At 32.3% G+C, this 16,042-nt stretch overlaps 1 protein-coding gene across 1 annotated transcript in view; it reads right to left on the bottom strand.

Moving 5' to 3' along the window:
• Window positions 1-2,112: 2,112 nt before the first annotated feature.
• The window catches only part of FLT1 (fms related receptor tyrosine kinase 1), a 121,218-nt gene continuing 107,288 nt past the window's right edge, over window positions 2,113-16,042 (bottom strand). The window contains exons 12-13 of the mRNA XM_053708483.1: window positions 13,569-13,677; window positions 2,113-6,005 (exon numbers count right to left, since the gene is read on the bottom strand). Of these exons, the coding sequence (XP_053564458.1) occupies window positions 5,602-6,005; window positions 13,569-13,677 (513 nt within the window). The 3' untranslated portion in view covers window positions 2,113-5,601. The remainder of the gene's footprint in view (window positions 6,006-13,568; window positions 13,678-16,042) is intronic.

Here is a 16,042-nt window from a genome sequence, read left to right as displayed (position 1 = left end):
CTTGTATAGACCAAACAAATGTTAGTGACATTGAAAAAAAAGTGTTTTTTTCTAATGAAATTACTTAAATGTTCAAATATATGTTATAATTTCGTGTTGCTACAAATGCTGCATTTTAATAGATCACTATGTGTTGTACCACTAATGGCATCATAATTTTTAACTATAAACACTGCAGATGGATATCTTTATTTAAACAGGACCATTGTGCTACATTTAAGAAAGGCCCATATTGTATGACATGCAACATATCAGTAGTTTGAAATATAGGATTTTTATTTATCTAAATTGTATTATTAATATTACTAATGCTGGTGTTTGTAATAAAAAAAAGAGAATATTTTCGATTTAAATGAAAACTGTAATATTCATATAGATAATCTAAATTTATTAGATATGTTCTCAATTGCAATATTTGTTCAACGTACACACAGTCTTATTTCTGCACTTGGTCAAATTAATCTATTTTTTAAACAGTTGTCAAAAAATATATACGTTTCTTTATATTATTTAGAAAGTTAGCTTTGTAAAAACAATAAATTAGTCTGTATGTATCCTTGCTGTTGCTTCACAACATAAATGTTCATGACATTTATATTCTTAATATATTCTGCACGTATCATAACAGGGTGACTAAGCTGATTTATTTGATTAAACTGGAAAACATTATGTCATGCCCCATGTCTGCAATTTCAGAAGAATTCTACTTTTTGTGTGTGTGTCTATAGCGTTTCTGCTTTTTGTCAATCCTATTCTTCCTGTCGTTTCCACAAAAATTCTATTTAAAGAGTTGTTTATTTTGGACTTTATCCCTAAGTAAATTAATCTAAAAACAATCTACAAATGTGATATTTATAGATTCCCCACTATCCTGTAAAAATGGTTTAAAAGTCACGTTCACTTATTCTTAAAGCAACAGTCAAGGAAAGTTTAGGACAAAAAAATGAAAACACTCATGATTCACACTAGATGTATATGGAGATGCCTGTCAGTGACTCCAATTAGCCATTTATGTGGGGAACTTTGATATCATATAAGAATGTTTGAAATTACAAGAAAAGATATTGTAAGGAATCTTTGAGTTCTGTATGTTAAAAACAGTTATGCCTAAAGTCTAATATTATATATTGTTAATTGCAAATTCACCAATTCTGCTTGCTAAATCCATAAGCATATTATAAGCTTCCTATATCAGAAGAACTATTCGAATAGCCCAATACTATGAAATATATACTTATGTTTAAAATGCTCAATTTGTTTCAGGTGCACAATATACCAAGAATATATGACAAACAAACAGACACTATAACATTTTGCCAGTGACGTATGGTTACATAGTACATGATATGGAAAACAGATTGAGAATACAAATATGTGTTTGAGAGTGTTACAAATGAACACTAATTTATAACAATAATGAACACATTTTCTCTATACAAGAGCTTTTCATTAAGCTTTATATCAAGGTTGGAGGGCTGTAATCATGACTTTGTACTTCTGTTACTGATTTTCTTATTTATAGCCACCTTTTACCTCTTCTTTACAAGACGTAAACAACAAACTACTTTGTAAATTTGTTGGTACTAACACTACTAAGAATTGGATGTATTATATAAATATATTATAGAAATGAATGGAAGTGAATAAAAATGATTCTAAGTGTTCTATAACATTATTGTGGGGTACTTTCTTCAGCTGAACTAAATACTAGTGGTGTTGGATTGGACGGAATCCCTTTAAAGGGACATGAAATAAAATTAAAAAAAATCATGATTCGATGCAGCATACAATTTTAAATAACTTTCCAATTTACATCTGTTATCTAATTTGCTTCATTTTCATAGTATCCTTTGTTAAAGAAGCAGTAGTACACGACTGGGAGCTATTAACAAGAGGCATATACATGCAGCCACCAATCAGCAGCTTCTAAGCCTACCTTAGTATACTTTTCAACAAAGTATACAAAGAGAACAAAATAATACGATCATGAAAGAAACCATTTGGGTTTCATGTTCCTTTAAGGTTTATATATATATATATATATATATATATATATATATATATATATATATATATATATATATATATATACTTTTTTTTACATAGCTTATCTGAAGAATATTCCTTAAGTCTTGTAAGTTCATACAATGTAACAATCACTTTACAGGCCACACAGGACGCTGTCCTGTTATATTTAGGAAAAATTATCCAAGCATGTTTCCACTATTTAAGTTTCAATTTTAACCCCTTTTCTGCCAGACAGTGCAGTAATGTATTGTGTAGCTGCAGCTTAGGAGCAAAGGGAACTACAGGAGTCATCAGAACTTTATTACAGGAGCTTTCAGAATATTTAACAGGTATTATGCACAATCTGGCAGTTTATAATAAGGATAGATTGTTTTAAATATATATGTGCTTTTTTTACAATACTAAACTGATCACAAATACTGTATTTGTTATGTACATTATACACTCAATATGTACATTATAAACACAATACATCTATCTACAGAAATAATGGTCTTTAGATATATTTACACACTATACAAGCATATCTTAATATTTTTATATATATATGTTAGTTGATTACTATAAATGTATGTTCTGTCACTATAATGTGTATTAAGTAGCACTGTACAAGAACCTAGATTATATCTATAGGACATATAAATTATGGCATCTAAAAATATTGTGGAAATGGTCTCAATCAGTCACTGACTATAAATACTATACTGTGCACAATGTCTTGCCAGATGCAAATGAATGCAGCTTTTAAATAAAGAGACCTTTAAAGAAATTAAAGAGACCTTTTAAGAAATTAAATATAATCCCATATAAATTGTTTAAATATGCATAGTAAGAAAAACAGTACATTTATAGTTATATTTTTTGCTTTTCCTTTAATTGAACTCAATAGATTGTGCTTTTTTCACTTACCCAGAAATAACTAGAATACGTTTTCCAGTTAGTTTGAATGTCTCTGTATATAGGAACAATGAATATAACAGTGCTTGAGCTTATATACATATGGCCTTTGGTTGGCCACAGATCTGGTACATATACTGTATATGTTAGGAGTGTCTTCCTGAACTGGTCTGAGCTTGCAGAAATTTACACTAAAAACATATTTTATACACATATCTTCTGCAATCCATTGCTTATTTGCTGGTATATACTATGCATAAATAAAATTACTTTTATGTCCCTTTAAACATTTTCATACAAAAAAATATTTTAATGTGTTCTTAAACATGACAGAATTTTTATTTGTCATGTCACTTTAAGTAACATAATTTACAATCAAATGTTAATAATTAATTGTGAACTATAAATTACAAAGGAAAAATAAGATTGCAATTTCACCTGTATTCCCCCTAGGGTTGCCACCTCGGCCATGGTTTCCTGGACACTTATGAGTTATACATGCTCCATGGTGTGAAGGGAGGAACATGTATTTCAACCCTGGATAGCACCAAAATAGTGACATTGAACAGCACTATTCATGTTCCTCTCTGCACACCCTGCAGCATGTATAACTCATAAGTGTCCAGGTGGCAACCCTAATTCCCCCACATCTGTTTACCTTATTTTTTTTATTAATACTGTTCTAATTATATTACTTTTGCTTGTAGTTGCTAAACGTCACATACTGTGCACCTTATACTCTGATCTGTTTACAGTTACATCCAAGAAGCAAACACATTTTTAACAGATCAGTCAGCTAATGCATGCAATATCCTTCAATAAAACATACAAAGTTTAATTAAAAAATCAACATGAAAGTAGTTTCCTTTAAAATAATTATCACTGTAACTTAAATAAATCAGCTGAATTATTGCTCCAGTTCAAAAATTGTGACATAATTTATTCATTAGAAAACTGTCTTGCACTGAAGGGTTAAATAATTGTAGTACAAATTATAAGGTGCAATGTAGCTACAGAGCAAATCAATTTACATGGTAAATAAAACTGTGTAATGTTTAGGGATGGGCGAATGTTTCTAAACATTCGAATTTTAAAACGAATTTTTAGACATTCGTTCGTTCGAATCGAATTTCGAATGTTTAACTAACATTCTAACATTCGATTTTCGAATGTTCGGTTTCCAATTTTCGCTTACATTTGAAAATATTCTTTCTAAAAATAGAATGTTTGTTTGCCTTTGCATTATATTATATTCAAATTCGATATGTATATTTCACATTCGAATTCGATTCAATAATATTCGAATTCGATTCAATAATATCACATTCTATATAGAAATGTAATATTCGAATTCGATAAGATATATCACATTCGAATTCGAAATATAATATTCGATTCAATATATCACATTCTATATAGAAATGTAATATTTGAATTCTATAGCATATATCATATTCGATTTCGAAATGTAATATTCTAATTCGATTGAATATATCACATTATATTTGTAATGTTATATTCGAATTCGATTTAAATTTCAAAATAGTCTTTTCTTTTGAAATGTACTATTCGAGAATTCGAATTAGTTTCGAAATCGAAAGTTACATTCGAAATCGAATATACACATTCGAAATCGAATGTCACATTCTAAATTGAATGTTACATTCGAAACTGAATGTCACATTCGAAACCTGTAAAAAACATTCGAAAACAGAATTTTACATAATATTCGTTCTTATCGACATTCGAATTTATAATTCGAATTTCGATAATAACATTTGTTCTATATTCGAAATTTGAAAATTTACACATTCGCCCATCCCTAGTAATGTTGGATATATTTTCTTTGTTGTCATTTACAAAAACTCAGTTTGAATCACGCCTTTAAGAATGTTGTTTCACAGGCTGGTATCACCTGCTCTCTGGCACCAATAGGGTTAAAGCAGGGGTATCCTCCAGTATCACAGAAAAGGTATTATTGTAGATTATACATGTGAGGTTATCCATTTAGGTAATTTAATTATTTCACCTGATTTTAACCAAAGATATTCCAAAATTCTGGCCTACTTTACCTCTAGAAGAGTTATATACGTATTACTGGATTAAGATTCATTAAAAAAAAAAAATCTTCCAAATTAGCAGCAGTAAATAAGTGGTGATAAATTAATAAAGATTCAAATACTATTTGTTTCATTATAAGGCATTTCTTTCCACATTCATTATAATTATACAAAAACCACATTAAAAATTATATTATATTACACCACCATAATGACCTCCAGTTTTCTAAGCTCTTTGGAGGTAAAGCTGTATTCATAAATTATAAAAAAAAAAAAAATACAACATTTTTCAGCACTATATACAGGGGAAAACTGCATTTGTCTTGGCACTGGAGCAAAGTTTGCAGGAAGTTAAAAAAAAAACTAAAAAAAAACCCAAAAACTTTTTCCATAAAATGTGTTGATTGGACTGTGTTTACTAACTGGACAAATACATCTTTTGGGAGAATCTCATGCCTTGTAAGACACTTCACAAGTCATCAATGCAAACTGCATTGTCTATTGACCACTGATTGGATGTCTTCTGCTTTTTCTCCATCACCTCCAGGAAGCATATTCAGTACCTTCAATAATTAATAAAAAGTAAATAAGACCTCTGGAGCTTTAATTAAGTTCTCTAGGAGATAACAGTGCTTTCTGTTGGGCACATACTCTTTCTCCTTTTAAGCTTGAAAGTCCTTGAGAAAAGCACCTGTTTGTTACAGTCCTCACCTCTGACAATGATTTCTTGCCTCTGCTGGCTGACTTGTCTTGTGAATATGTTCGTTGCTCGGCATACATAGATGCCTGAATCTGCCTGAGTGGCATTTTTTATATTTACAGTCAGAGTTGTAGAATACTCCGTTGTAATAGCGTTCTTTTGTTTACTGATGCTGCGATGCATTGTTGGGTCACCAATGGACCTGAGCAAAATCCAAGTGATATCTGTGTAGAGGTATCTGTTTACAGAACATGATAATGTGAAGTCTTCTCCTTCATTGGGAACCTTATCCGCCGTTACGTGAAATCCATTATGTACATCTGAAAATAATAAAAACATGTGTCAACGTTTTGGCATCTACTATTGTTCTGCTTTGGTTTATTGTAAACCTAATCATAAAGTAATAAATAGTAAGCTATATAATTATAACACTTGAATTTATGTAGCATTTGTTTTTGAAAGATTACCCCATACATATTTAACACTCAATATGAATGTTAAATTATAATTATGTAGTTTGTAGAATAGATGCTGTAGAGAATGAACAGAAGTGTAAAACTATTTCTAACTAATTTAAAATGGCTGATAGACTGCTTTAGCTCATTATTCTTCTGATATTACAATCCTTGGAAACTAAATACAAATAATCTTTAAAACTATCATTGTCATTATTTTTTTCCCAATAAGTATATTAGACCAGCATTTCTACAAATTTTTACTGCTAAGACAATGACATTTATTTATAAAGCAATACAATACAAGGGAATAAAGTTTCTTGTTTTTAATTCACAAAGCATTAAAATGTTATTTTCCAGTATCCATTTATACAGGGCTCTCAAATATATGATTATTTCTAAACATAGCCAAAATAACAAAATAAACCAAAGACTCATGTGAAGATGAAATTAAGGAAGTTTCAGAGAATCAACAATTTATAGCAGACAGGTTTTTTTTATTGAAGGGACAGCATGATATAAAGAAAAAGATCAATGTTCTTTCATGTTATTTTGTTCTGGGCATTTCCCTAACGTCATCAACGAATCCCCCTCAGTTCTGCAAAGCCTCATGGCAGGGGTAGAAATCTATACACAAATCAAATAAATGGAAAAAAACCCTGTTACACCTAGCATCAATTGGGGAAATCACTGTAATGCTTAGTTGCACGACTGCAATAACGTAAAAGTGTTTTATTTACTTAAGTGATTTGAAACTTCCCGTGGAAATAGCTCGCAGGTTTCCTGATGGAAGATTTTGTTTTTCTTTGCCAAACCACACTAGGGATTTCAAAATAAAATGCATTTAGTGACATTGGGAAGCAAAGGAGATAAGACTGTGCTGTTCCTGTTCACCCTCGGTAATTGCAAACACGCCCACGTTCACGCTGCACGCCAGCAAATCAGGCAAAAAAAGAGTTGCTTAAACAAGGGTTACTACAGTTTGATGGACTAAATTTAATCTGAAAATACTTAAGCAATCAATTTTTATTAAGAAAAAATGCTTCTGTAGCATCCAAGTGGTTAACCCTTTAATACAAATCTTAAAATTTAGCATTTGTGATATTTTAGTACTGATTATTTTTACCAGCATTATTTGCAGAAGCACTATTGTCAGACCATGGGGCCTATTTATCAAGCTCCGCCCCGTGTTTCTGGCGAGCCTGCAGTCTCGCCAGAAACAGCAGTTATGAAGCAGCGGTCACAAAGACCGCTGCTCCATAACCTGTCCGCCTGCTCTGAACAGGCGGACAGACATCGCCGGAAATCAACCCGATTGAGTACGATCGGGTTGATTGACACCTCCCTGCTAGTGGCCCATTGGCCACGAGTCTGCAGGGGGCGGCATTGCACCAGCAGCTCTTGTGAGCTGCTGGTGCAATGCTGAATACGGCGAGTGTATTGCTCGCCATATTCAGCGAGGTCTGGCGGACCTGATCCGCACTGTCGAATCAGGTTCGCCAGACTTTCTTAAATAGGGGCCCATATGAGAGACTGAATATAGCTTTCTACTTGACATTTAAATATTTCTGCTAGGAGTTCTCTTTTTAACCACTCATCCTCTCTCCTTTTAGCTGCACACAGTCTCCTACAGTTTCCTTTCCATTTAGCATCTGTCCTAAAATCCACTGTATCCCCAGGTGGCTCAAGATTGCTATTCTTTCTAGTCACATGACTAATACAGTGCAAGGTAGTCAGAAGTGTTGTTACAATTGACACACATGCTAATCTGAGACCAATCGGATATTTTTTTGCCATTGTGCCTTCTAACATGTTTCTCTGATGGCCAAATAGGTTTACCTAAGAGTTAGCACACAGGCCTCAATCACAATATATCAGTGATTTGTTCTTGAAAGTGCTTTTTGCTTTCCGACCAAATTGAAAGCCGAGTTTCTCGAGTGATCACAATTCTATATTGGTTTGTTTTTTAAACCTTGATGCCAGCACACGTTTTCCACAGAAAAACGATAAAAAAAATGTGGATGCTAAGTACCTCTTATGAAATAGAAACGAATTGATCCAATAGCCCTTTTACCCCTCTTAAAGTGGCAATATACTGTAATATTGTTTTTCCTTTTTTTTGTGTTTCCAATGACTTGTTATACCAGCAGCAGTGTATAAAACATATGAGAAATTGCTGCTTTAGGTTTTATTTTGTATATGAAATAGCTTGTTTTGCTCTTTGACACCACAACCCATCACTTTTTTTCTACATACAAATGCTTATCTCTGTTTGGATACCATATCCCAATACTTAGATAGAACAATTGGAAATTAAGATTTATTTGTAAACATTTTAATATACTTCAGAAGATTAAATGTATCATTGGGAACAAATTAAAGGGGAGACATTTTTAGGTTAAACTGTCCCTTTAAGGATAAAGAAAAAATATATTCATGTAACCCCTTTGTTCGCTGTGTAAGGGAAAAACTCATTTGCATGTGTGACATTAACTTATTGTCATCAGAAGACATTTAATAAGTGCTGTATGGAGGAACACTTTACAGCTGAGTTGCCCAGCAACTAAGTAAACACTATAATCATCACAGACCACCAGCTCCAGATAAGATTTGGTCTTGTCTGTAAATACAGTTACTTGTTCCACATTTGCTTTAAGATTATTTTTTGTTTGTCATATCCTGACATACTTATGCATACTATTTACTATGCATATAAAAATATGTGTCTGTAAATGAAAATCTGCTATCCAGCAAGACATTTTTCTTATGTGACATGATTCCTTTAGTTCTAGAAAACTGTGTAGATATCTAGTTCATAAGAAGTACTGCTGAGGACAATGATCTTAGTCTAAAGGATTTTAAATGAGCAGTAGATTTTTTTCAGACAGATTTCAAAATGTAATTTAATTTTCCGGCCCCCTGTGTCACGTGACAGCAATCAGCCAATCACAGACTCATATATCTAAATACTGTAAATTCTTGCAAGTGCTCAGTAGTAGCTAGTGCCTCAGAAAGTGTGCATATTAAAAGACTGTGCACAATTTGATAATTTAAGTAAATTGGAAAGTCTCATAAAACTGCATGTTCTATCTCATTCATGAAAGTTTAATTTTGTCTTTGGTATCCCTATAATAAAACCCATCCATGAAACATATCATAATCTTGTGGCAACATTGCAACTTGACATTGTGGAATTCATAAAGATTTGCTCCCACCCCTTTTCACATTATCGAGTTGTGAGTCGCTCTTCATTATAATCAATGAAGCCACATCTATCTCATAAATCTTCGCTTCTTAGCGCATAGACAGGTTCCAGTGTAAAGTATACTGGCAAAAAATATCTTCCAAACTTTAGAGAACAATTTTTTTTTAAAATGCATGTAAATGCACAGAAGCAGACATGTGTACAATTACAAGCCAGTTTACATAACCTGTTTTGCAAGCATGTTCCTAAGTATTGTAATTATTGTTTTCCTGCCTTGCTAGTGGTTCCTGTGTGAAGTGTGTGGTATCATGGGCACTTCACACAACTATAGATATAAATAGCAGGACTGTCCACTAATGAGATGCTATAGAATCCAGGCAAAACAATGCTAAACCCTTTAAATTGGTTAAACACATAGTTAAAGTAAGGCTTAGAAGCGTAAACTGCCTTGGACCAATAATCAGTGCTAGTCGCCCAGCCCAACTTTGCAAATAGCGCTGCTTATTGTGTCATCTGTAGTTTCTGCTAGGTACTAGCAGTTCTCTGTGGCTACTGAGCGAGGGTACAACACATATAGTTGAAGGGTCCATAGTTATATAATTTTATGCAGTTACATAAGTATTTCTTAATGCAATATGAGGAAGATTAATATTACTTATGTCATAACCTTTCTACATATCCCTACAGCATTCACAAAACCATAAAGAGACAGCAACATACAAATTCAGCTTTCATGAAAAAACAACTTTCCAATTTACTTATATTATCTGCTTCATCCTCCTGGTAATTTTGGTTTGAAAGCATACGTAGGTAGCCTCAAGAGTAGCAGCACATTACTAGGAGTCAGCTGCTAATTGGTGGTTGCACACATACAGTACATCTCTCTTGGCATTGGCTCACTGATGTTTTTAGTTAGCTCCAAATACCACATTCCTGTTCCTCCAGTAAACAGAATGAAATTAATTTGATAACAGAAATAAAGATGCTTAACATTATGCGCTAGATCACAAGCAGATATATGCTCCACTAGAAGTAAGCTTTTTGCCTGCGTCGTGTATCGTGCATATCATAAGTTGAAAGTAAAAAGTTTTCGCTCTTGCACACTAACCAATGCGCACAAAAAGCCAAAGTTAAAATATGGTGACCGGGTTAATGTATTCCCCAATAAACTTCAATGGAGTGCGAAAAGAGGAATAAGACACCCAACAAGTCAAGCAAACCCAATCACTTTTTCTCAAGTGCGCTAATCTGACGTGAAATATTAATATTTCACATTCCAATGTTCTTCACATAGATGAATATGTTTATTTTATTCTTAAATACATATTTCTAAATATATGATGTTTTTTTGTTAAAATTTATATCTATACCTATATAAATATATTTTTATATATATAATATATATACAGATATATATAGGAATATCTATTTAAAATACTTAGAACATATTGCCCTATGTGAAGAACATTGGGATGTGAAATATTTAAAGTAAACACAAAGTTAAACACTTTATTAAAAATTAATATTGCATAAATATGATTTTACATGTTTTCAGCTACTTGACTACAAAAGGGCTCCAATGCACTTCTAGAAATGTCTATATAGGTATACATATGTATTTATTTGTTAATATGTATATATATATATATATATATATATATATATATATATATATATATATATATATATATATGTCTATAAATAAATATATACACATATAAATGCCTAAATACATCTGTACACACTTATAAACATTAGTGATATGCATTTGGATTTTTCGTGAGGATCCGAATGCAGAAGTATGCAGCAGCTCGTGCCCTTTGGATATTTTCGTAGCTGGATTGATTCCTGGAAAATATTCCCAGACTAAGATTTGTGCAAATCCAGATTTTAGAGTGGGGATCTTTAAGAAGATTCCATCCGGCTCTAAAAAGATCCGAAGGGCACGAGCCACTGCATACTTCTGCAATCGGATCCTGACGACTGATCGAAATGCACATCCCTACTAAACATATATATATACTGTACATATATAAACATATTTAGACATATATATGTATGTTTCTCTATTTTAAAGTCCTGTGCCTGCCTTTTTTTTTCTTACACCTAAGACCTCATATCTTAGAGCCCCTATAACTTCTTATTGCAATTTTTATTAGACAGTGTAATTATGAGTGTAACTTAACTTTTAAATGTAATTTTGATGTATTTTATGCCACTATTGCGACGCACGTTAAATTCAATTGCGCTTGAGTGAATGCGTTTACTTTCAACTTGTAAAATGTTTGCTACTTCTGGCACGTGCAAAGAGCCACAATAAACCCCTTTCCATTTGCGCGCAACTCCACTCGTAATATAGCCCTATATGATATATCTCAATTATGAAAGATATGTCATAGATTGTAATTAGCTACAGCATCCTACTTCACTTCCATTAAATATTATTTTGTTAGGTTAATCGTTTCTGGCTACAATTAATTTGCCAATGTGATATCCTAGCTTACTTTATTTTGCCTGATTTAATTTAAGTATTAAGCTAAGTGCATATTTACATACAGATCTGTTACAAGCTCAGAATAAATCATTTATTTAATTCATGTTTTAATGTCTTGTTCTTGAGTGAGCCAGTGTTTAAATACTACAAGAATGAGACTGTTTTAGAAAACTGTAATAAAGGCATAGGATAAAAAGAGAGAATAGAAAACTATATAGATAAACATGTAAAGTTATATTAGAGGGAGACGGATGTAAAACTATTCAAGGATATGGAACCTTTTGTTCTAAAATATATTTTTTTCTCTTCTCAGGAAGCAAGACTGTAAAATAGTAAAACTGTGTGTGAAGTAAATGTATGTTAACTATTTGCATAGGAAATTACATTTGTTTAGCACATCTTGAGAAGAGTTTACATCTAATGTAATTGTTCACCTGATAGTGATAGTTATTATAACAATCTAACATAAATACACATTTTGCATTTTTCTTAACTATAATTTATGTTACATAATTTAAATAATTTTAAAAACTATGCTTACTCCATGGGATAGAATTAATTCAAAGAACATTAGAGGGACAGTCTAGTCAAAATTAAACTTTCATGATTCAGATAGGGCATGCAATTTCCAATGTATTTTTATCATCATATTTGCTTTGTTCTCTCGGTATTCTTTGTTGAAAACTAAACATAGGTTGGCTCATATGCAAATTTCTAAGACCTTGAAGGCCGCCTTTTAACCGTTTTTCACAGCTAGATAGTGCTAGTTCATGTGTGCCATATAGATAACATTGTGCTCACTCCTGTGGAGTTATTTATGAGTCAGAACTGATTGACTTACATGCAAGTCTGTCAAAAGAAGGGGACAGTCTGCAGAGGCTTAGATTCAAGGTAATCACAGAGGTATGAAGCATATTAATATAACAGTGCTGTTCATGCAAAAACCCTGCCTGCATTGTGTGGCTGTGTTAGGAACTCAGGTGTTGGAAACGTGGTGCCTGAACTTGTCCCATTTGGCCAGAAGCGGTGACTAACCTTTCCATTTTAAATCTTAGCTGTGAGCTAGCTGGTGAGTGCTGGGTTTCCTTTATGTGTTGTATTTGTTTTGTAATCCCCCATGGTTCTTGCACCCACTCCTGTCTGGGGTTAACTGCCTATGACTCTGGTGACGGCACAGCTTTTTGTGAGTGCTATTTAGCACCCAGGGCTGACATGTTGCTGGGTCATGGGATGTGTACCTGGTCCGGTTTTGGAGTGCAGTCCCCTTTCCGTGTTTTATTTATATATATATATATATATATATATATATATATATATATATATATATACATACATACATACAGTAATTTATTTTTACTTTGCATAATGAAAGATTTTATGAAAAAATAAATTTTAACTTTAATGTCCCTTTAAAATAAATTACCTTATTTAATAACAATTGTGTTATGCTAGAATAACATAGAAAGAGTATACTATATAAAATAAATACTTTTAGAAAATATGTTCTTAAAAATGAATTTTGATAGCAGTCTCTACCTCCAATAAAATAATATGAGCTACTGATTATCTGCCATAGAGCTTACTTTTTGGACCACAAAGTTCTTGAGAATTATTTAATGGAAACTCAGCATCTGAGATATTCTGATTTGTATTTCCTTTGTGAATTTGTACATTGTACATAATGTACAAGTTTTTTTATTTTTTTATTAGCAGAATATTGTTGGCTTACCTGTTACAAAATATCTGATGTTTCTTATATCACTTCCTACTTTATTGGTAGCTAAACATGTGTAAATGCCAGAGGCTGTGGAATCCTCAATGACCAGAAATCCTGCAGTCTGGAAAAATAAATATTATGTTAGTCTTTACTCATTACAACAAACACTTTGGGTAATACAACTATTATAGAGATCTCTCATCTGTCTACATACTGATTGTTTTGCCTAGAAACCAGTTAGGGGTCTGGTGAGTGATGCTAAGATAGTCAGCAAAGGCTGTCAATATGTTTTTCCACATTTTGTATGGCCATTTTTCATAAAATTATATGAACCATCTTTAGGCTATATACATAGTTGCATTTTTCCTTGTTTTACAACATAATAAAAAGAGACTCAAAGGATCAAACTATTAAATCAATATCAGATAAGCTATTTTAATGAATAATTAATAAGAACTGTGCTATGGATATTACAGTGTTACACAAATAAATGATAATAATAACTGTCCTAATTTACTAGGTTAAAGGGACATGAAACACAATTTTTTTATTTCATGATTTAGATAGAGCATGCAATTTTAAATAACTTTCCAATTTATTTCTATGATCTAATTTGCTTTTTTTCTCTTTGTATCCTTTGTTGAAAAGTATACATAGACAGGCTCAGAAGCTGCTGATTGGTGGCTGCACATATATGCTTAATGCCATTGGCTTTCAGCTAGCTCCTCATAGTGCATTACTGTTCCTTCAACAAAGGATACAAAGAGAATGAAGCAAATTAGATAATAGAAGTAAATTGGGACGTTGTTTAAAATGATGTTATCTTTCTGAATTATAAAAGAAAAAGTTTGGGTTTTGTGTCACTCCAATGAATTAAATGCAATTCTATTCTTAATTATATATATCACATTAAAGGGACAGTCTAGTCCAAAATAAACATTCATGATTCAGATAGGGCATGTCATTTTAAACAACTTTCCAATTTACTTTTATCACCAATTTTGCTTAGTTCTATTGGTATTCTTAGTTGAAAGCTAAACTTAGGAGGTTCGTATGCTAATTTCTTAGACCTCGAAGGCCGCCTCTTATGTGAATGTATTTTGACCGTTTATCACCACTAGAGGGTGTTAGTTATTGTGTGTCATATAGATAACACTGTGCTCACACCTGGGGAGTACCTAGGAGTCAGCACTGATTGGCTAAAATGCAAGTCTGTCAAAAGAACTGAAATAAGGGGGCAGTTTGTAGAGGCTTAAATACATGGTTATCGCAGAGGTAAACAGTGTATTTATATAACTGCGTTCGTTATGCAAAACTAGGGAGTGGGTAATAAAGGGATTATCTATCTTTTAAAACAATAAAAATTCTGAGGTTAATAAAAAAGAGAAGCTTCAACCCAGTAAAATCTGAATGTTTATGCTGAAAAGTACATTTCATTTATACAGTAGAAAAAAATGACGGAAACACACATCTGCATTCATTGAAAAGACAACACACTTTTAGTCACGTATCTGCTGGACACTAAAATTAGGTTATGTGAAAAAGTGAGAAGATTCATGCGGAATGGAAACGTGAGAGTTTAAATGACCTGGGTGTGGGAAATGAATAATAAAAAAAAACTGGAAGTTACTATTTTATGACTATCACTTGTCTCACTGACTGCTTAAATTATACCACTCAGGTTTCTCAATGTGTGATTAGTGAACACACTGCGGAAATGTTGCCATAACACTATGTTTGTCATGTCTTTAAGGCCTCGAAGAGTTATTAATAATAGGACACACTTCCTGTACTACAAACTCTACAAAATTCAAGGTTTCATGTTGTAAATAAATATAAACAAAACATCTTCTCCAAATAAGTATAGGATAACCTTTACAAGTAAACAGAACAAGTCAAAATATTTCTGATAACACAAGTCAACAGCTCTTTGAAATATTCAATTTTTAGATAGCACCCTAACTATGTGGTTAGTTGAGTTATATCACTTTATATGTAGAAATTATTAACAGATTGTCTGTAATGTCTTATCTAATATGCCCATTTTGACTGTTTTAAAGGGACATGAAACTCAATTTTTTTCTTTCATGATTTAGAAAGAGCATGCAATTTTAAACAATTTTCCAATTTACTTCTATTATCTAATTTGCTTCATTCTTTTGATATCCTTTGTTGAAAAGCATATCTAAATAGGCTCAGTAGCTGCTGATTGGTGGCTGCACATAGATGCCTCATGAGATTAACTCACTAATGTTCATTGCTATTTCTTCAACAAAGGATATCTAAAGAACTAAGCAAATTAGAGAATATAAGTAAATTGGAATGTTGTTTAAAATTGTATTCTCTATCTGAATCATGAAAGAAAGATTTTGGGTTTCATGTCCCTTTAACTCTTCCTGTGTCCATCGTGCTTCCCAGTAGCCCAGCAAAGTCTCAAACTTACTTGTCTTTAAAGGAACATAAAACACATTCAGATTGTAATATAA

This window comes from Bombina bombina, chromosome 3 (assembly GCF_027579735.1).
Source record: "Bombina bombina isolate aBomBom1 chromosome 3, aBomBom1.pri, whole genome shotgun sequence".
NCBI classification, from domain to species: domain Eukaryota; kingdom Metazoa; phylum Chordata; class Amphibia; order Anura; family Bombinatoridae; genus Bombina; species Bombina bombina.
This window is presented reverse-complemented; position numbering and strand designations above follow the sequence as displayed.